This window comes from Catharus ustulatus, chromosome 26, assembly GCF_009819885.2.
Source record: "Catharus ustulatus isolate bCatUst1 chromosome 26, bCatUst1.pri.v2, whole genome shotgun sequence".
Lineage (NCBI taxonomy): Eukaryota > Metazoa > Chordata > Aves > Passeriformes > Turdidae > Catharus > Catharus ustulatus.
In genome coordinates this window covers 7,176,599-7,196,871 of record NC_046246.1, presented here as the reverse complement: position 1 = coordinate 7,196,871, position 20,273 = coordinate 7,176,599, and the positions used below count along the sequence as shown (strand labels likewise).

Sequence of the window (20,273 nt, the reverse complement as noted above, 5' to 3'; positions counted from 1 at the left end):
CGGTCAGCCCTTGGGCACGGACCCCCAGAAAACACCCCGGGGTGGGAGGAGAGAGCGGAGACCCCATTTCCATCCCCATCCTCATCCCCATCCCCATCCCCATCCCCATCTTCATCCTCATCCCCATCCCCATCCCCATCCCTCCATCCCCCCGGGGACGTCCCGCACCTCTCAGGCTGTGCAGGAAGAGTTTTAGCCCTGTTTTTTTGCGCGTTTTGGGTCTCTGCGGGCTGGCCGTGCCCCGATAGGGATCTGAGCTGCGCCTTGCGCTGAGTTTCACTCCGAGCCTGTTGCCACACGCCGGGCGCAGTCCCGGCCCCGTCCCGGCCTTATCTCGGTGCGGGAGCGTGCGGGAAGGGCAGGGCGGGGCGGGCGGCGCCGGGCCAAGGCCAGAAGCGGGTTTGTGATTCTTTCAGCGAGCCCGACTCGCTTTGTTCCTCCGTGCCCACACCCGGCCGGGAGCGCCCCGGGATCCCCCGCTCCGAGCCCCAGCGGGTCCGGCTCGATGGAGGATGCAGGAGAGACGTGGGGATCCCACCTGAAGTGCAGGAAAACACCCCCAGCCTTGACATCGCCCCCTCTGCGCCCTGGAAAAGGATTCAGGGCCATTCACCCTGGCGTGGGTCGGGGTTTGGGGTGCCCGGGTGCCACTGAGGGGCTCCCAGGGCAGCAGGGTGAGGGTCTCCATCCCCACGGGCCCCGAGCAATCGCAGCTCCTTCCCCTGGGCTGAACCCCCGGGAGCCAGATCCGCCCTGCAGAGTCAGGAAAACTCCTTTGGCTTCCCCAAGGAACGACACGATAGAGCCCTCCAAGAACTTCCATGGGGCACAAAACCCCACAGAGGGATTGGGGCCAAAGGGTCACCCCAACGCACCCAGCCTGCCAAAATCCCCCTCCTTCCCTTGGGAAACCACGGGCAGGAATCCCTGGGTGGGTTAACCTGGGCTCACTGCTCCAGGCAGCAAAAGCAGAGTTTGGGTCTGGGGTCTGCAGTGCCCAGCCCTGGTGAAGGACTCACAGCCTGGGCAGGGGGATCCTGCCCCACCCTGCATTTGGGGAGCCCCCGGTGGGATCCCCCTTCCCCAGGACACCTGTGGGGTGGGGATGGCGTCCGTGGCAGCCCCTGCTCTGAGCTGCTGCCAGATTCGGGCTGAGGGGAGGCTGCAGGGCTGCTGTGCCCCAGCGGATCCGTGCCAGAGCAGGAGGGTGAAGGGCAGAGCCCCAAACCCAGCACAGGGGCTGAGGGGAGGCTGCAGGGCTGCTCTGCCCCAGCAGATCCGTGCCAGAGCAGGAGGGTGAAGGGCAGAGCCCCAAACCCAGCACAGGGGCTCAGCTGCACCATCACCCCACAGAGCACCCCTGGGTGCCCCGAATGCCACGAGGTGCATCCCAAACCATCCCGTGGCTCTGAGAGGGGAGGGGGGCCCAGCTGAGCCCAGCCTGGGGACGCTGCCCAGGCCAGGTCTGCAGCCCCGTGAGCGCAGGGCAGGCGTGGGCTGGGGCTGGCAGGAGCTGCAGGATGCTCGTGGCTGTTCCCAGCGGCGCTGCAGGGATGCTCGGAGCCCGTCTGGCCACCCTGCCCAGCCCTGCTGCTCCCCTGGCCCTGGGGACGCTGCCAGCTCCCCGAGCACAGCGGACACCGCGTTTTTCCAAGGGGTGCTCACAGCGCCCCGGGGGCTGCGGGCACTGCCCGGTGCCCCTGCCCAGCCTGCGCAGGAGGCTGCAGAGCCACGGAGGGCTGAGACCGGCCCCAAACCGAGCCACAGCCCAGCTCGGGAAGCTCCTGGCTCCCATCCCCAGGGCTGATGACAAAGCGGTGCCAGCCCTCGGTGGCTTCCCCTGGCTCCCTGCTCGGGCCTGCCCAGGCAGGAGCCGCTCCCTGCTCGGCGGAGCAGAGCCAGACACCCGAGTACAGTAAATAGGAGAAACTTTCATTGTGTTACAAAAGTACAAGGCATAAAGAGATGGTGAATCCTACAGGGCTGGGGCAGGCCTGGCTGCTCCCCTTGGCTCTCAGCTCAAGCCCCTTCCCCTAAACCAGTCCGTGCTGGGAGGAGGCTGCCAGGCCCAGGGCTGCAGGGATAAATAAACTGGCCAGGTCGGAATTCCTGTCGGGAAACTCCTTTGGGCTTGGGGGGTTTGGGGTTGGAAATGCTCTGGCGTGATCCTGCTCCTTCCAAAATCCCGTGGGGACGACAGCTGTGACAATTGCAGCATCTGCAGTGCTGAGACACCGTCCTGGGAGTGCAGCCACAGGAGCCACCCGCGGCTCGGGGTCCTGCAGGAGCTGCAGTCCTGCACTGGGGTGTTTGTATGGCTTTGAGCTCCCGGGCTGTGGTTGTATGGCTTTGAGCTCCGAGCTCCCGGAGCGCGGCTGCGAAAACTGCCCCGGGCTGGGCTGGGCGAGCAGGGGCGCAGCCCTGGCGAGTGGAGGCACTCGAGGTGGTCACGGCTCGGTCCCGGGATGAGCCACGGGAGGCTCGGGCTGCTGGGGCTGGAGCGAGGAGGAGGAGAGGGGAGAGAGAGAGAAAGAGAAAAAGAAAGAGAAAGGGAGGTCAGTGCCAGGAGCAGAGGAGCAGGATGCAGCATCCAGGCTCGCTGGCAGGAGGGAGGAAGGGGCTCTGTGCCCACCCAGGGGCCCTAGGAGGGAGGAAGGGGCTCTGTGCCCACCCAGGGGCTGCAGGAGGGGGCAGAGGGGCCCACAGGTGACACAGGAACTCACCTTGGCACGGCAGGAGGAACAGGAGCTGCAGAGAGGAAAACGGGCAGGGGGGCCGGAGGGGTCACCTGAGCCACAGAACAGGGCAGGGGTGGGGACACAGGGCAGGGACGGGGGCACAGAGTACAGAGCAGGGATGGGGGCACAGAGCAGGGACAGGGACACAGAACAGGGATGGGGGCACAGAGCAGGGACTGGGGCAGAGAGCACAGAGCAGGGACAGGGGGACAGAGCTGCCCCAGGGGCTGCAGCTCCTCCAAACGCCAAACCTCTCCTTGCCTGGGGTTCCTCACGCAACCACGCCAGGCTGCACTCCAGCCAGCCCCAGGCTGCAGAACCTCGGCCATCCCCTGGCCACAGTGTCCCACGATGTCCCACAGGGTCCCACAAAGTCCCACACATGTCCCACACGTTCCCCAGGCACACCAGGCAGCTCCAGCCCATGCTGAGCCCCAGCACAAAGCCAGGGCAAACCAAACCCAAGCCTTGAGCTGACCCCTCCCAGCCCTGGCAGCGCTGCCCCCGTGCCAGGGGGGTTCTGGTGGGTTCTGGTGGGTTCTGGTGGGTTCTGGTGGGATGGATGGGTGTGAACACAGCTGGAGGGTGATGGGCTCTGAGCCAGAGCTGGCATGCAGTGCAGATGGTGGCTCGAGGGGGTGGCAGGGAGGAGGAAGCACTTTCTTACCAGCCAACCCCCAGACATCAGGGCAAGCGTCCGAGGAGGGGCAAATCCCGTCAGGCTGTGCAGGAAATGGCAAAGTCCTGGCAGGCATCCTCCTGGGGAAGACACCAGAGGTTATGCACCTCACACCTGCCATGGGGCACAGCTGGGGAAAGGACACCGAGGTGACACAGCCTGGAAACCTGGGACAGCAAATTCCCTTCACTCCAGTAAGAGTCACAGCAGCGCCAGCTGCTGCTCATCCCTCGTGGCTGGAGCTTCCAGGAGCTTCCAGGAGAGTCCAAGTGGCACCTGAGAGATGCCAAACCCCAGCACACATCTGCCCTCTTCTGTCTTCCAGGAGGAAAATAACCATCCAAGCAGTTAACTCTTTAAAAATAGAATTTTATTGAGTAACAAAGGAAACTGGTTTAAATAAAAACAGGAAGGAGTCTGGCCCCTGGTAACCCCCTCCTCACTGCTCCTCTGCCATCCCCCTGGCACAGGCAGAGTGCAGAGCACGAAGCTGGTGAACTCAGGGGGGCTGGGCTGCCCCCCAGAACGTGCTGCCCCTGCCCCAGGTTGGAACTGGTCTGTCTGAGCCCAGGAAACCTGACAGGCACTGTGAGCCTCTGCCCCGTGCACAACGCTCCCTGCCCGGGACAGAAAACGTTCTACGTAGAAAAAAAGTCCTACAAATTGTGCAAAAATATCCAGCAGCTTTTAGTAACACGATTCAAGTATTGCTACAAGGTTTGTGACTGTCCCTTCCCCCGGGGACACAGCTGGGTGCAGAGGGGGCTCATGGGGGAGAGCTGGGACGGTTCCCAGGGCGTGGGGACAGCCCTGCGGTCACTCCTTGGTCAGAAACCAAACCAAGAGCAACCAGGAGCTGAGCAGAGAGCAGCACCCCTCACTGCCTCCTCTGCCAAACCCCACCCAGGAATTCACACTCCTCTGTTCCTTTTGGTCTCCCACAGCCAGGACACGATCCTGGGGAGCTGCAGCTCCCACAGCTGACCCCTGTACCTGTGACCTGCATCTCATGAGAGTCACAGAGCACAGAGTGTTCCCTCTTCCCCATTAGAAGGGGGTCCCCTGGCTTGTTTCCTTGCTGCAAAAGGTGTCTGACCGAGTGGCAGGGTCAAAACACAGCCCCAGCCAGAAAACAGGAGCAGCAGGGACCACCCAGGACATCCTCAGGGAGGGAGCCAGAGCCCTCCCAGCTGCACAGCCCAGCTTACCCAGGAAAGGGGAGCTGCTGCAGCCTGAGAGCCAGAGCAGCTTCCAGGAGGGCCCAGGGGAAAAGGGCGAGTTCCTGGAGCTGACAGGGACACAACAGCTCCTCCAGCCCACCAAGCTCCCAGCAGGAATCACAGCAGTGCCCTGGAGCCCAGGGCTCTGGCACTCCCCAGGGACCCCCAGCTCCCAGCACGAGCCCAAGGCTCCCACAAGCTGTTGGGCTCTGTCAGGCAGAACCCACATCACAGTGAAACAAATACACAAAAAGTAATAAATAAATGTAAAAAAACCAGAAGGCAACACATGGCTCGAGTCTTTGGCAGCTCTGTGCCAGGGCTGTGGCAGGGGAAGGGACTGGCTGGAGCAAGGTGCAGGCACAGCAGGCACTGGGGACATCACAGCACTGCTAGGGAATGCCTCCTACCATGCTGGTGTCAGTTTTGGCTCCAAAGGAAGGGACTTCACTCTTGGGACTGGACGGGGTCCCCACATCCGGCTGGATAAATCCTCTTCTGTCTATCAGACTGCAAAACAGGCAGGGAAGGGGAGTTCAGGGAACAAAGCTGGGAGCTCACAGGCCACAGGGAGCTCCTCTCCCAGGAGCTGCTGAGCCCAGCATGGGCAGGAGGCTGGAGCACAGGGCCACAGACCCCTCCCATGAACCACAGACCCCTGCCATGAGCCACAGACCCCATCCCATGAGCCACAGACCCATCTCATGAGCCACAGACCCCCTGCCATGAGCCACAGACCCCCTCCTGTGAGCCACAGACCCCCTCCCATGAGCCACAGACCCCCTCCCATGAGCCACAGACCCCTGCCACGAGCCACAGACCCCCTCCTGTGAGCCACAGGGAGCTCTGGGCCACCACAAACCCAAAGGGGAACTGGCCAAAGAGCTTCACAACACAAAACCACCGTGAAAGAGGAACAAACTGGAGTACAAGGCTCTTCTCCACCCCACCACCTCCCAGCCTGGCTCCCTGAATGCAAAGATTGACCAGCTCTGAATGGCAGCTCTGCATTTTGGCTCCTCTGAACCCACCAGAAAGCCTGGGGACACTTCAGAGAGCAGGGATATGATATAAAATACAAACCACACTTTGCTCTGCTGCTGTTACAGCGAGTGAGCACCATGGAGCTGCTTCACAGCTCCCAAGGGGGTCCTGCAGGGATCCCCACGGCCCAGGACAGGCTGGGAGCTCCAGGCAGGGGCTGAGCAGGTGAGGAGCAGAGCAGGGCCTGCCCCTGCCCAGCTGCACCATCTTGTGAGCAGGCTGCAGCTGTCCTGTGCTCAGGGACAGTCCCAGCCAGGGAGGAGCCTTGGGGGGACCCTGAGCACCCCTGGGGCTCTCAGTGCTCTGAGCTCCCTGCACTGCTGGGGATCTCCCCTGGCTGTTCACCAGAGGAAAAGATGTGCCAAGAATCACAGAACCAAGGAATGCTTTGGGACCCTGAAGATCAGCTCATTCCAGCCCCTGCCATGGGCACAAGAAGTGCCTGGACTGCACTGAGCATCTGCTGCCAAGAGCTTTGCTGCTGTTCTTCCCCTTATCCAACTGCAGGGTTTGTCTAATTCCACAAAACCACAACTGACCCAAATTCATCCAGTTCCAGCACAGGTCACAGCTCCTCATCCATCTCCAGCCCTTCTCTGCAGAAGTTTTCCTGCTCCCCACAGGGCTGGCAGATGTGCCCTTGCCCAGGCTCCTGTCCCACAGCAGGGTGCAGTTCCCAGTGCCCTTACCTGGGATGGAAGGGCCCACACAGCACTGCACAGCAGTTGGTGAGGATGCTCTTATGGCTGTAGGGGTTGGCAAACTCCGAGCCCCTCTTGTTGGACCAGGACCCTTTGATCTGCAAGGGACAGGCACAGATGAGGAGGGGAAGGATGAGGGAGCAGACAGTGACACAGCAGGGGTGGCAGGTTTGTCCCAGAGCACAGGGAGCACATCTGCAGGCACAGGCAGCCCCTGCTGAGGCTCAGCCTGCAGCTGCAGAGCTCCCAGCCTGTGTCACTGTCACCACCTGCCACACCAGCCCCATCCCTCGTGGTCCCCAAGGCTGGCAGCCCATCAGAGCAGGGCTCAGCTCAACCAACACCAGGGGATTCCCAGCACAGAGGCTGCTTTGTCCCCACCCCAGCAGCTGCCCCCGCTCTGCTTCCGAAACCGGGCGTGGGCAGCTCCACATCTGGCACAGGGAGGGGTGGGCAGCTCCACATCTGGCACAGGGGGAGGGTGGGCAGCTCCACATTTGGCACAGGGAGGGGTGGGCAGCCCCACATCTGGCACAGGGTGGATGGGCAGCTCCACATCTGGCTCAGGCTGCACTCAGCCATCACCAGCAGTTTCCTCCTCCTGTTTTGCTTCCCCTCCCCAGCTGCAGCACCAGGCTGGAGCCACCAGTGCTGGGTGCAAACTGGGAGTTTCACTCACACAGCTCTGCCACACCTCTGAGTGAAAGGTGGAGGGGAAAGCAAAACCAAAAGGGATGCAAACACGCCTTCTGCATGCTGGAAGCTCCCAGCAGGGATTTCAGGTACTTCTGGCCAGAAGGGCCAATTTTGATTCTGAGGATCAGACAGATCCTGCTTTTCCATATAATCTGCCCCACTCAGGGCACTCATTTGGTCCTTGGAGCCTGTGCACACCCCAGATTTGAAGGTAAATCTCATCAGATGTCTGTAAATCATTTGCTAATTAGAGATGAGGAACTGCCAGACACAAAGGGCCTGGCCCAGGGTCTCAGAGGAAACCCATGGTTACACAGGATGCTGAATTCAGATCACCAAGCTCACACCCAGATACCCCTCTGGGCCAGCCTTCCTTTTTTTAATCTCACCACTCCTAATTTTAAGCAAGGCCACAAACAGACTGGCAAAAACTCACACGTGATGGTTCTAACTCAGGCACCTGAAAGTGCAGCCGTGGGCAGAGGCTGCTGGCTCTGCCCTGGGTGATCACAGGCAGTGAAACTGCACTGGGGCAGCCAAGGACTGCAGAAAAGCTGCTCAGGAAGGGTCCTGGGCAGCCTGGCAGCAGGACAAACATCCAGGTACTTACATCTTCGTTCGTCGTCAGGTTGGAGGCGACTAAGTAAGTGTGAAAACCTGAGAGGCCCAAAATAGACCAGACTGAGAAAAAACAAATCACCAGTTCCAGCACAGTGAAACAAAAGTCAAGGAGGTCTCAAGGAACAAAATCATCCCACAAGGAGAGGCAGAGGATGGTCTGGGGAAGTCTGGGGAAGCTTCCCACTCCTCCAGCTGTTTGCAGGGATCCAGCCTGCTCCAGCTCTTCCCTCTCCACCCAAACTTGCAAACTGGGAAACTTTGTCACCCACCCTCAGTCCCAGGTAGCCAGGGGACTCAATGAATTTGGGGAAAGGACAGCAGGGTGACCTGCAGAGAGCTCCAGGCCCCTGTGTCAGTGATTAGTGCTGCTGGGCACCCCGAGCAGAAGGATATCTCGCAGGGGTTGTCTTCAGAGTGGCCAGGAACCCATCCCTCTGAGAGCCTGCAAAGCAAAACAGAATGAGGAATGGCATCCCAGCAGGTAGCCCTGCCCCTCCAGCCACCACCCCCACGGGCCCTGTGCATCTGTCTGTCTGTCTGTGTGAGGAACAGGCAGAGCCTGGAACACCACAGCAATGTCTGTGCCCAGACACAGCTCAGGAGATTGGGGCTGGTGGGAAATCACCTTCCCTGCCAGGGAAAGGGTGGGTGCACCCCAGCTCATCTGCCCTGAGGAGCAAACCCTGGCTCTGGGGAGCAAAGCCCAGCCCTGAGGAGCAAAGCCCAGCTCCAGGGAGCAAACCCCGGCTCCCAAAGCCCCTCTGCAGCGAGGGCAGACCCAGAGCTGCCTCACACCTGGGAGCCTCGAACCCCTGAGCTGCTGTGACCCCCCCAGAGCCTTCCCTCCCCTCCCAGGGCTGAGCTGGGGGCAGCAGAGCCCCTGCAGGCCGGGACTCACGCAGGGTGAGGTGGGTGACGACGCAGGCGAAGATGAAGGCGGTGAGGAAGGACAGGGACAGGATGAAGGCGTAGAAGTAGCGGTAGTTGCGCTTGCCCACGCAGTTGCCCACCCAGGGGCAGTGGTGATCAAATCTCTCTGGAATAAAGGCTTGAGGTGAGGAAGGTTCCCAATACAGAGCAGACTCTGCTCAGCCCCCAGAATGAGCAGCTACAAATTCACCTTCCCCCTGCACCCCGAGGGCAGAAGCTCTCTGCAGCAGGGCAGAGGCACAAAGCTCCCAGGGGGTCTGACCAGCCAGGGCTCACATGAGGAGCCTGCAGCAAACCTGGTGTTTGTAAGGCACTGCATTTCACAGAACCCTCCTCCCAAAACCAGGGCAAACAGAGCCACAGAGCCCTGGACGTGTTGCCCTTGCCCTGAGCCACTGCACTAGTGTTGCATTCAATTTAAGTGCAAAGGAGACAGACCATGCAGCATCTTGTTTTATAATCCTTCAGGAGACAGGAAAAGCAATCTGTCCAGGAACACAAGTGACAGGATCAGTGACAGGACCAGAGGCAAGGGCTGGAGCTGTGTCAGGGGAGGGTCAGGCTGGAGATCAGGCTGGAATTCTTCCCCCAGAGGGTGCTGGGCATGACCCCAAAGCTGTCAGAGCTCCAGGACAGCACTCCAGGGATGCCCAGCTGGGATTGCTGGGGTGTCTGTGCAGGCCAGGAGCTGGATCAGTGACCCCTGGGTCCCTCCCAGCTCAGGATATCCTGTCCCTGAGCAGCTGTGGCCAGCCCTGCCCTGCTCACCCACGCAGTTGTCGCAGACGCTGCAGTGCGAGGTGCGCGGCGGCCGGAACATCTTGCAGGTGTAGCAGTACTTGAGCTTCACCACGTACTTGTTGATCACCACCTCCATGGTGCGGGCTGGGGGACGGTACGTGGAGCTGCCCATGCTGTCTGCAGGGACAAGGAGGGACAATCACACCCCTGTGCCACCCCCAGCTGCCTCCCAGCAGGGGCAGGGGGTGGCACGTGCTCTGCTGGCTCTGACAGAACACAGGACGGGATCTGTCGCAGGGTGGGCAGCCAAGAGCTCCAGCCAGCTCCTCACAGTATTTGTGGTCTGTCTTTGCTCAGTGGCAATGCTGCTGGGATGCCAAGAGGAAGATGTGAGTGCCCAGTGCTGTGGGAGTGTGGAGTAATTTACCAACAGGGAGGGCAAAGCAGCAGCCCAGGAGCACCAGCTCATCTCTGAGTGCCCAGCAGGTCACAACAGGCTGTGGAGGCACCAGTGGCACTGCCACAGGAGCAGGAGCATCCCTGCCAGGGCAGCACAGAACCTGGCACCCAGAGCTGCACAGAACCTGGCACCCAGAGCTGCACAGAACCTGGCACCCCCAGCTGCACAGAACCTGGCACCCCCAGCTGCAGCACTCCCAGCCTGCAGGGACTTCTCTCCATCACTGTGGGGAAGAACAGCAGCAGGTCTCAAGCGCTCCAGCAGGTTCCCTGGAATTTGACATGTTTGTGTTGGTAGCACAAGAGGGTTCCTCCTCCTCCAGGTTTAAATTGAGGATTTTTAGGGGCACTCCATTATTCCCTGGGGGATGGAAACTGCTCCTGTACACAGCAATAGCTGGAAACCCCCAGTATCATATCTGCAGTTTTGGGGGTTATTCCTTTCAGTCCCTCCCAAAAAACACATTTCCAGCTGTGAGGAATTCTTTGGAAATAGCGATGGTAACAGTGAGCATGTTAAGAGGATAATAAGTGGATTATATTAACAGTAACAGCTGGCACATCAGGCAGCATCTGCAGCCAGATTACTGCTTTAGGCCCTTATAAATAGCAACATGGATCACCACTCTGGGGATATTTAAAAACCATTTTTAAAGTCAGATGTGGAATTACTGCCTTGCATCTGCCTTCAGCGGGACAGATTCAAGCTGTCTCACATCAGCTTTGCTGAAGCATTTGTCCCAGCCTGTCACATCAACGAGCTCCAGAGCTCCTGGATGCAAACACCTCCTTGGCTGTCCCCAAACCAGCGTGACAGAGCAGTTTTGAGAAGAGGACAAACATCAGCCTGCTCTGAAGAGCACCTTGCAGCACAGCAGGCTCAATGGCAAATCACAGCACCAAAAAGCATTAATTATCCTTCAGCTCTGCTGCCTGGGACTCAACAGGAACAAACAGCACCTGGGCTGCTCTGCAGAGCCTCTCTGAGGCACTGCCTGCTGTGCCAGAGGAGCTTGTTGCACCTCTCAGCACGCCTGGCAAACGCTGTCCAGCCTCACAATCTGCATTTTTCTCCCCCCTGGACAAACCTCAAGGAGCCAAGACCCAAAACAGGAGCCTCACAGAGCCTGACAGGTGCAGAGACACACACACAGAGCCCAGCACAGGACAGGGATCAACCAGAGCTCTCACCAATTCTCTTCTCCAGGTCTGCAGCCTCGCTGGGGGTGGCTCTGGGCAGGATCCCTGGGTCCCTGAAGCTTGTCTGGAGCAGGCAGCTGATGACAAAGAAGAAGAGGACGGCGGCGATGATGGGGATGGCCAGGGTCAGGTGACTGGCCAGGAAGGGGCAGCTGTGAAAAGATAAAATGGAATTGTTATCAATCATTAGAAGATAAATAAAATGGAATTGTTACCAATCAGTGCACAGAGCTGCTGGCAGCTGGGACATCACACCACGGGGCAGGGGGCTCAGCAGCCGAGCTGGGGCTGCTCCTGCAGAGATGGGGACTGCAGTGATCACAGCCCACACAGAGGGGACAGCAGAGGACACAGCCCTGCACACACAGGGCACTGTCCCCTCCTGCAGAGGGCTGATCAGTGCCCACAGCCAGCACAGCATGGCCAGTGCTCAGCCTCGGCAGCACTCTCAGAGGATTAAGCAACTTTTGTTTCACCTCCCCAGCTCAGCTGCCCAGAACAAAGCACCCACAAAGAACAAAACCCCTCCAGTCCAAGCCTGAGCCCCTCAGTCACCGACAGAGCTCTGTGAAAGGAGAAATGTGAGTGTGTCACCCCTTTCCTGGAGAACTCCAGAGCCCACTCTGCCCCAGTATGGAACAAAAAATCACAGAATCCCCAAATGGTTTGGTTTGGACCTGAAAGATCATCCCATCCCTGCCATAGCAGGGACACCTCCCACTGTCCCAGCTGCTCCAAGCCCTGTCCAGCCTGGCCTGGGCTCTGCCAGGGATCCAGGGCAGCCACAGCTGCTCTGGGCACCCTGTGCCAGGTTTCCCAGGTTCTCCCATAGAAACCATCAAGTGCAGACACAGGCAAGATGTATTTGCTGTACAACCAGCACACTGGAGCCTGTGCAAGGAGGCATCCTGCTAAAATAACAACTTGGAGAGCCCCAGGGCATCCTCGAGCAGGAGAGAGTGACTCGGCAAGAAGGGAGGCAGAGCAGATGTCCCGTGTCCCTGCCTGGCCACACAAAGCCGTCACTGTGCTGAGCTGCCAGGGCACGGATGCTGCTGAGAAAAGGGGTTTTGCCATCGGGCTGTGCCTGCTCCCCGCTGCTGCCTGTGCCTTCCAGCTCATCTGACTTCTCAGAACCCTTAATCCGATCAAGCACGTTCATCTCCCCACAGCAGGCTTGGGCAGCTTTACTTTGAATCTTGCAGGGATAAAAAATAAAGTGGCTCCCATCCCTCCCGGGACAGAAACAGAGGCAGGACAGCAGATCCCTCCAAGGTGTGAGGAACCCACGGTGCTCCCTGCCCAGCTCCCCAGGGCAGCTCGGGACACACCGGGATGCTCCCGGCTGTGCCCTCCCTGGGGCTGCAGGAGCAGGGAGCGCCTCTGGACCAGCTCTCCAAAGGGAAGGGGACTGGGCAGATGCTGCTCCCTCCTCCCCAGACTCCAAGCTCCAGTGCAGACCCCGAAGGCTTCACCACTCAGAAGAAACGCTGCCGCTAAACCCCAGTGGTGCACAAAGCCCACGAGCCTCGGGGCTTTCCCGGGTTCAGTTTTGGGCCAATTCTCTTCTTGGGAGCGCAAGGGGAACCTTGGGGGCTGCATTTCAGACCAGGGGGATGTTAAACCCCTTCCTGGGGCCAGACTGAGCAAACAAGGTGCAGAACAACCCCCACCCCCAAAAACACACCTGGGGACGGGTGCTGGGGCAGCGACTGCCCGCAAACGGGCTCTGGGGCTGTGGTGGGGAGAAGGGACAGCGGGGATCCCGCGGGGGGATGGTGACCCCCAGCCCACCTCCCTGCCAGCACGGGGCCAGCGCGGGGAGCCAGCTAGCCCCGCTAGCACCAACTAGCCCCGTTAGCCCAGCTAGCCCCGTTAGTCTCAGCTAGTAACAACTAGACCCGCTAGTCCCAACTAGCCCCGTTAGCCCAAGCTAGTCCCAGCTAGCCCAGCTAGTCCCAGCTAGCCCCCCTAGCCCCATTAGTCCCAGAGAGCCCCGTTAGCCCCGCGAATCCCAGATAGCCCCGCTAATCCCAGATAGCCCAGCTAGCCCCAGCTAGTCCCAGCTAGCCCCGTTAGCCCCAGATATCCCCGTTAGCCCCAGATATCCCCGTTAGCCCAGCTAGCCCCGGTAGTCCCAGCTAGCCCCGTTAGCCCCAGATATCCCCGTTAGCCCAGCTAGCCCCAGATATCCCCGCTAGCCCGGTAGCCCCGCTAGACCCAGATAGCCCCGCTAGCCTCGCTAGTCCCAGCTAGCCCCGCTAGCCCCAGATATCCCCGCTAGTCCCAGCTAGCCCCATTAGCCCCGTTAGCCCCGCTACCCCGTTCCCCCGGGCAGGCCCTGCGGAGGGCACGGGCACGGGCGCTGCCCCCGCCCCAGGGCCCCGCAGCCCCGGACTCACTCGAAGGCGAAGAAGAGGCCGCTGGTGACCAGGATGAGGCCGAGCGTGAGGGCGAAGACGCCGCTGTGCCTCGCCAGCATGAGGCGGCCGCCGCAGTAGAAGCGGTTGCGGCCCGGGAACACCTCCCACTTCCTGCGGGGCCGCCGCGCCGCCCCGGGCCCCGCGGCCCCCGCCGGCGACAGCGACAGCGGCCCGGCCTGCCCCGGGCCCGCCGCGGCCGCCGCCCCGGGCGGGATCTGCCGGTACTCGCAGTCCTTCATGGCCCCGCCGCGGCGCCCGGAGCCCCGGCCGCGCTCCCGGCCCGGCCCGGCCCCGAGCTCCGCCCCCGAGCTCCGCCCCGGTCCCGGTCCCGTTCCCAAGCCCCGCCCCGAGCCCGGCCCACAGCGCCCCCTGGCGGCCCGCCGCCACCCAGCCCCGCTCCCCGAGCGCGGAGGGCGCGGATTGCCGGGGAGCGGAACGCACCCGGCCGGGCCCGGGGCGGGCGGAGGAGGCGCCCGAGGGCAGCGAGGGCCGGGAGAACCCCTGACCCCGCCCCTGACTCCGCCCCCAGCCCGGCCCTGACCCCGCCTCCCAGCCTGGCGCGTCTGTGACGTCACGGGACCCGGCATCACGTGATACAGGCCGAGCACATGACCTAACGCCACATGACCACATCAAGACACGTGGTTCCGGCATCATGTGACAACACGTGATCAGCCAAGACGTCACGTGACAACCAAACCACATGACACCGCTGCGTCACTTCGCCCCGCCCCCTCACGTCATCGTTCGTCACGTTGCCCCGCCCCTCTTGGGGTCCCGATCCCCATCCCGGTCCCGGTCCCGGCCCGGCAGAGCGGGCGGTGCCGCCTCTCCGGTACTTTTTTCACACGTTTATTGGGGTCGTGCATGTGCCCACACCGCCCCCGCCGCGTTTCCTGCCCAGCCTGGCCCGGGGCCCGCAACCGGCACCACGGAAAAGGCGGCGCCACAACAGTGTGAGCAGCTCAGGGCAGCTGGACCTTGCCCGCCTCCTGCCGTGCCCACCGCACATCCCAGGGAATCCCCGAACCCACCACAGGATCCTGCCGCAACTCTGCGCCTGCCACAGCCTCCCCAGAGAGGCAGGAGCCGAGGCGCATTGCCCAGCCCGGGCAGCTGACGGGAATTTTGGCTGTCAGCAATGCCCTGTGAGCGGGACAGGACCCCAGCAGAGACAACAGCCCGCCCGGGACCTGGAGCAACACCTTTGTAACTGCAACAACAGCGTCAGCACAGCCTGCTCAGGCTCTGGGAGCAGGCGAGTTTCAGTTCTGAGCAGAGCTGCTGTCCCACGCTGGCCTGTGCCAGCACACCCCGCTACGTCCATGGGAAGAAGTTGCAGTGCAGGACCAGCCCCAGCAGCCAGTAGCCCAGGAAGAAGCCCAGGATGCTCCTGCTGAGGGGGGTAATCGATCGCCAGTTCAGCAGCAGCCTCACAACGGGGTTGTCCGAGGTCTCCTTCCCACAGGAACTGGCAGATTTACCCACAAGGGGCTCCCCAGATTTTGGGTTATCAGTCTCTGTGCTCCAGAGCAAAGGTTCGTGTTCCTGCAGCAGGTGAGCCGAGAACCAGTACAGGATGGGAGAGGAGGAGCCAAGGAACCGGGTCAGCACCTGGAGACAGGAGGAGAGGAGAAGTCACCCCGAGTGCTGTGCTGTCACTGCCCTGGCCCCACGAGGAACCCCCCATGTCCTACCTGCACGTGCATGCAGGAGAACCCGAACAGCAGCAGGGCCGTGCTGTGCACCACGTACACGAAGGCAGCAGGGCCACAGAACCCATCTCTGGCCTTTCCCTCCTCCTCACTCTTGCTCCTCTCCAGCCCAAGCGTCAGGCAGTGCTGGGGGTTTGTGCTGACGTAGGTCCAGGCAGCCCACGAGCACAGAAGGGTGACAGGCAGAGCAAGCAAGAAATTGGGGATCTGTCTGAGCTCGAAGTACCTCAGAAAGCCCACGTTCCAGTAGGTGTCCTGGATATAGGAATAGACCACAGGGAAGCGCTGGGAGCACCAGGGGGGCTGAGCCCCAGCCGTGCCAGCCACACGGTAGCCCTTGTCCCGTGCCAGCTGCAGCAGGGGCTCAGGAACGCTCTGAGCCAGGCCCGTGCCGGGGCCGCAGAACCTCACGTAGGCATAGCACTGAAACAAAGCGAACGGCAGGAAAATGCCAGCACTCATCAGCGCTGCTGACAACGCCAGGCTGAGGCCCTGCTTCCACAAGGAGGGCAGCTCCCTCAGGGGCGCCGACCCCACCTGCAGCTGGTGGGCAAAGCGCTTGGCGCGGGAGTAGAGGAAGAAGCCGGCGTTGACCACCCCGTTGGCACGGGCAGCGGCAGCCAGGGCGAAGAGCAGCCCGCTGAGGCAGCCCTGCCCCTTCTCCAGCCGCCACATGGCGCTGAAGGCCAGGCAGGCGAACGCGCTCTCCGAGTAGGCCGCTGCCATGAACACTCCGGCGGGGCTGACGGAGAAGAGCAGCGCGGCCAGGAAGGCCTGGCGCCGGTTCCGCAGCACGGCCCGGCCCAGCCCCAGCAGCGCGGCCGCCGCCAGCGCCGCCAGCAGCGCGTTGAGCAGCACGGCCGAGAGCAGCAGGCGGCTGCGGGGCTGCAGCTGCACCGGCCACGGCAGCAGTGCGGCCAGCAGGCGCAGGCTGAGCGGGAACAGCGGCAGGAAGGCGCAGTTGTGCTCCAGCAGGTAGCCGTGCTCGGCGATGAACAGGAAATGCTCGCTGTCCCAGCGGGCCAGCCCGCCCAGCAGCCGCTCCAGCAGCGCATCCCAAGGGCCCTGGGCGCCCAGGCGAGGAGGGGAGAAGGCGTCGGCAGCGTGGTCCGGGATCAGCAGGTTAAACACGGCCTGCAAAACAAGAGATGCTCTGGTAGCCAGAGCTCCTGGGGCTCAGACAAGGGGTGAGGTGGCACCAGCCCCTCAGGGCTGTGTGGAAATGGCCACGAGGTTGTGGAAAGGTGCAAACACAACCTTTAGGGGTATTTACGTGTGAACAGAATAATGCTGTGGGACAGATCCAGCTTGAATCCCTGCAGAACTGGCCAGGGAAAGCTGCTCAGGGCTGTGACTGGGCTCTGGGCTGGCTGTCACAGCCCAGCTCTCCCATGCTCAGAGCAGGATGTCTCTGGAAATCAGACTTGGGAGGAACGTACAGGATGAGATTATTGTTCCTTTTCTGTGGATAAACACACTGAGCCAAACCAGTGTGAAAACACAGCAAGTTACAAGGAAATTGATGCAATTTTACATCACAACAACCTGTCAGTAAAACCCATGGCTCTCCAGAAAAGATTTCCCCATTGTGCAGAACCAGCTCCTGGCTCTCAGGGGCACTGAGGGCAGAGCAGCAAAGCCCAGCAGAGCTCTGAGGCTGGAGGACAGACTTGCCTGCAGCAGCAGTGCCAGGGCCCGGCAGCGCACGGAGAACCACACGACCTCCCGGAGCTGGGGGTCTGCCCTGCTCCACAGCTCCATCCCTCACTCAGGAATTGCCTCAGGAGGTCACCAAAGCCAGGGGAATTCTCCTTCCAGTTCGGGAAACCTGGGTTGGTAAACACAGAGGACAAAAAGGTTTCTGGCTTCAGCCTCATTTGTGAATTCTGTGCCTTTATTTACTGTCAGGGATTTGAAAGGGTGCAGATCTCTGTGAACAAGAAAGTCACTTATGGAAGAGATCATGGATCTGGGAGATGATGCAGAGACCTCTTTGATACTGTTCCTATTAAAAAAGAATAAATCCCTGACTCTTAACCTTGGCCAAGACACTGAGGGAGAGAGGTTACGGCATGTTCTCTGACCCCACTCCTCACCAGGCCAGGGAAAATCCCTGGAGCAGAGAGGCTGCTCCAGCAGCTGGAGCCAGGGCTGTGCCAAGCATCCTCACACACATCCAGTCCCAATGCACTGAGTGGCATTGAAGGCTCTTTTCCTTGGAATGGAGACAGAATTCTGTGGACTCTTGAGTGTAACCCCCGTGTAAGCAGTCACTGAGCGGGGCTGCCAGGAGCTCCCCCCTCTCTCTTTGCCCCTGGGAAGCCAGGAATGGATTTACTCAGCTGGCTCCATGGCACCAGCTCTGCCAGAGCAGGGTGGAACTCAGGCACACAGCTTCCCCCAGCACAGGCAGGACACAAGCTCTGTGCCACTCCACCCTCACCACCTCCAATTTTCCAGCATTTTGCCCTCCTGGCACCTGCTGGGCACACTGCACATGCTGTGCCCACCTCCTCCCTGCAAACCTCGCCTGAGGGATTTAAACCCCTCTGTGGAGCGTCCCCAGGTCGGTGTCTGCATGTCCTGGCCCAGCTCTGAGCCCCTGGCCCTGAGCCACGGGAGGTGGGCAGGATCTGCCGTGCAGCTCTTCAAGATAAAACATTTCTTCCGTTGGCTCCCCAGCCACCAACAGCTTTTCAGTCTGAGAAACACACGGCTCACAGCTCTCACCAAGTCCCAGTGACACCACATCCTGCCCTCCTCTCTGCTCCAGCACTTTGTAACACACAGAGATCCCCAGATCCATCACTCCACACCTAAAATCTGAGATTTCCCTGCTGCCACTGTGGACAAAAATCCCTGCCAGGCTGGAACTGCACGAGAGGGCAGAGAGCAAATGATCAGCAAGGCAAAAACCAAGATCCAAACTGGCTCACTGACAACTCCAAGCCCCAGCCACAGGGTTATGCTTCCTATTTAACCACAAATAAAAGTTTTGGGGTCGCTCCTTTTCCCCTTGTGCTCCCCAGCACTCACAGAGCAACTGGTGGGAGGCACATTCTCCTGCATCACGAAGCTGTGACGTTATTTTAAGCGAGGGGACACTTCAACCCAGCTGTAAACTCTTTTAAAGCACATTCACAGCTGCAAATCCTATTAAAGCACAGCAGCAAAAACGGTCCCGGCACTTTAAATATAGTTTTTTCAAAAAGCAGAGAAAAAGCCTCGCCTGAATGTGCCAAGAGAGCTCAAAGCAAACAGCTTTAAAAAGCCTGTTCCTGTCACGACGCAGCACACCTTGTGACAGAGCAAAGCCTTCAAAAGAGCTGCAGCCCACAAGCCCCATTTGGATCCAGAACGCAGCCTGGGGAATGGCTCTGCCCCAAAAATCCTGTGGGAAAGAGCACCTGCACGAACACAAAAAGGAGAGGGAGAAGGGTGTTAAAAATACTCCAGCAGAAAAAGATGCAAAGTGTTAATTACAGACATTTTCCTCCCTGGGTTCTGCGCTTCCCTTGGCTCTCAGCTGTGAATCAGCCTGGAAGCGGCGCTGGGAGGGGGCTGAGAGCAGGGCAGAGGCAGAGGCAGAGCCAGAGCCAGGGCTAGGGCCAGAGCCGGGCAGTGAGGACGGGCCGGGCAGTGAGGACGGGCCGGGCAGTGTGGCCGCACCGCAGCCCAGGGACCAGCCGGTGGCAGCAGCCGCTCGCCACAGCCGCGTTTCCCTGGCCACGGCCGGCAGCAGGGCAAGGGACCTGCAGCAGCACCCAGCACAGCCTGGACACCCTGCTGTGACACTCAGCAGACACTCCAGATGTGTTTAAAACCTCTTCTAACCAGGGTGCCGCAGGATTTTGGCAATCCCGTTTGCCTGGTGCTGTTTCTGTGGGCTGGCAGCTCTCAGCATCTCTCCTGCCCGGTTCCAGCTGCAGCCCCAGCAGTTCTTCCCTCGGATCTGGGTGCAAACAGGAATGTTTTTATCTCTTGTAACAGCTTAGGGGTGAACCAACCCTGCTCTGGATCAGAACCGAGCCAGGCACAGCCCCGTGCCCGCACGGGCAGAGCTTTGCCCTCGAGGCCAGGACAAGCTGCGAGGTGCAGGGACCGCGGCACAGGCTGGAGGGCACAGGGGGCTCCCGGGATTGGGATGTTCCAGGATTGGGATATTTCCAGGATTAGGATATTCCCAGGATTGGGATGGTCCCAGGATTGGGATGGTCCCAGGATTAGGATGGTCCCAGGATTGGGATGGTCCAGGATTAGGATGTTCCAGGATTGGGATGGTCCCAGGCTTAGGACGGTCCCAGGATTAGGATGGTCCAGGATTGGGATGGTCCCAGGATTGGGATGGTCCCAGGATTGGGATATTCCCAGGATTAGGATATTCCCAGGATTAGGATGGTCCAGGATTGGGATATCCCAGGATTAGGATGGTCCCAGGATTAGAATGGTCCCAGGATTAGGATGGTCCAGGATTGGAATATTCCAGGATTGGGATGGTCCCAGGATTAGGATGGTCCAGGATTGGAATATTCCAGGATTGGGATGTTCCAGGATTAGGATAGTCCCAGGATTAGGATGGTCCCAGGATTAGGATGGTCCAGGATTAGGATGGTCCAGGATTAGGATAGTCCCAGGATTGGGATGGTCCCAGGATTGGGATGGTCCCAGGATTGGGATGGTCCAGGATTAGGGACTGGCGCACTGAGGAGCGGCTGGGCACTCGGGGCTGTCCCCAGCCCCTCCGTTATCACTCCGGCCCGGCCTGGCAGCCGTACCTGGGGACACCGACCCCGCCCGACCCCGCCCGACCCCGCGCCCGGCCCGAGGCCTCCCGGCGGCTGGGCCCCTCCAGGCCTCACCGTGCGGCTCCTGCCGGGCGCGGGGCCGGGCCGGGGGCGGCGGGACAGCCCGGCTCCGATCCCGGGATGATCCCGGCTTTGATCCCGATCCCGATCCCGATCCCGGTGCCGGTTCCGGTACCGCAGCGCCCCCTTGTGGACGAACGCTGGAAGGAGGCCCCGCCCTCACCTGAGCGCGCGGCTCCCTGGCCCCGCCCACTCCCCCGCAGCTCGCGCAGCTTCCGGCCACGCCCTTTCCGGCGTCACG

At 60.8% G+C, this 20,273-nt stretch overlaps 2 protein-coding genes across 5 annotated transcripts; both read right to left on the bottom strand.

The window, feature by feature from the left end:
- Positions 1-1,911: 1,911 nt before the first annotated feature.
- On the bottom strand, positions 1,912-13,691 carry ZDHHC18 (zinc finger DHHC-type palmitoyltransferase 18). Of its 2 annotated transcripts, XM_033080872.1 has the most exons (10): positions 13,432-13,691; positions 11,021-11,181; positions 9,398-9,547; positions 8,598-8,735; positions 8,093-8,141; positions 7,689-7,791; positions 6,371-6,480; positions 5,048-5,147; positions 3,406-3,497; positions 1,912-2,495 (listed from the first exon to the last, which is right to left on the bottom strand). In XM_033080872.1, exons 1-9 carry the CDS (start codon positions 13,689-13,691, stop codon positions 3,456-3,458), a joined length of 1,113 nt encoding a protein of 370 aa, XP_032936763.1. In that variant the 3' UTR covers positions 1,912-2,495; positions 3,406-3,455. The 2 variants fall into 2 exon arrangements, with proteins under 2 accessions (XP_032936763.1, XP_032936764.1); XM_033080873.1 differs by lacking the exons at positions 1,912-2,495; positions 3,406-3,497 and having other exon boundaries at positions 4,932-5,147.
- Positions 13,692-14,616: 925 nt separating this feature from the next.
- On the bottom strand, positions 14,617-20,132 carry PIGV (phosphatidylinositol glycan anchor biosynthesis class V). 3 transcript variants are annotated; one of them, XM_033080862.1, is made up of 5 exons: positions 20,027-20,132; positions 18,465-18,574; positions 16,842-16,995; positions 15,150-16,301; positions 14,617-15,066 (listed from the first exon to the last, which is right to left on the bottom strand). In XM_033080862.1, exons 3-5 carry the CDS (start codon positions 16,926-16,928, stop codon positions 14,770-14,772), a joined length of 1,536 nt encoding a protein of 511 aa, XP_032936753.1. In that variant the 5' UTR covers positions 16,929-16,995; positions 18,465-18,574; positions 20,027-20,132; the 3' UTR covers positions 14,617-14,769. The 3 variants fall into 3 exon arrangements, with proteins under 3 accessions (XP_032936753.1, XP_032936755.1, XP_032936754.1); XM_033080864.1 differs by lacking the exon at positions 18,465-18,574; XM_033080863.2 differs by lacking the exon at positions 20,027-20,132 and having other exon boundaries at positions 18,465-18,724.
- Between the last annotated feature and the right edge of the window lie 141 nt (positions 20,133-20,273).

Excerpts from the sequence above, each read along its gene's own strand:
- ZDHHC18 (XM_033080872.1), bottom strand. The coding sequence starts at position 13,691 with ATGAAGGACTGCGAGTACCGGCAGATCCCGCCCGGGGCGGCGGCCGCG. Across the intron at positions 11,182-13,431 it reads GGCCTCTTCTTCGCCTTCGA|CTGCCCCTTCCTGGCCAGTC; the intron begins GTGAGTCCGGGG and ends ATCTTTTCACAG. Across the intron at positions 5,148-6,370 it reads TGTGGGCCCTTCCATCCCAG|TCTGATAGACAGAAGAGGAT; the intron begins GTAAGGGCACTG and ends CCTGTTTTGCAG.
- PIGV (XM_033080862.1), bottom strand. The coding sequence starts at position 16,928 with ATGGAGCTGTGGAGCAGGGCAGACCCCCAGCTCCGGGAGGTCGTGTGG. Across the intron at positions 16,302-16,841 it reads CCCTGGCACTGCTGCTGCAG|GCCGTGTTTAACCTGCTGAT; the intron begins GCAAGTCTGTCC and ends CTTGTTTTGCAG. Across the intron at positions 15,067-15,149 it reads TCTCCTGCATGCACGTGCAG|GTGCTGACCCGGTTCCTTGG; the intron begins GTAGGACATGGG and ends TCCTGTCTCCAG.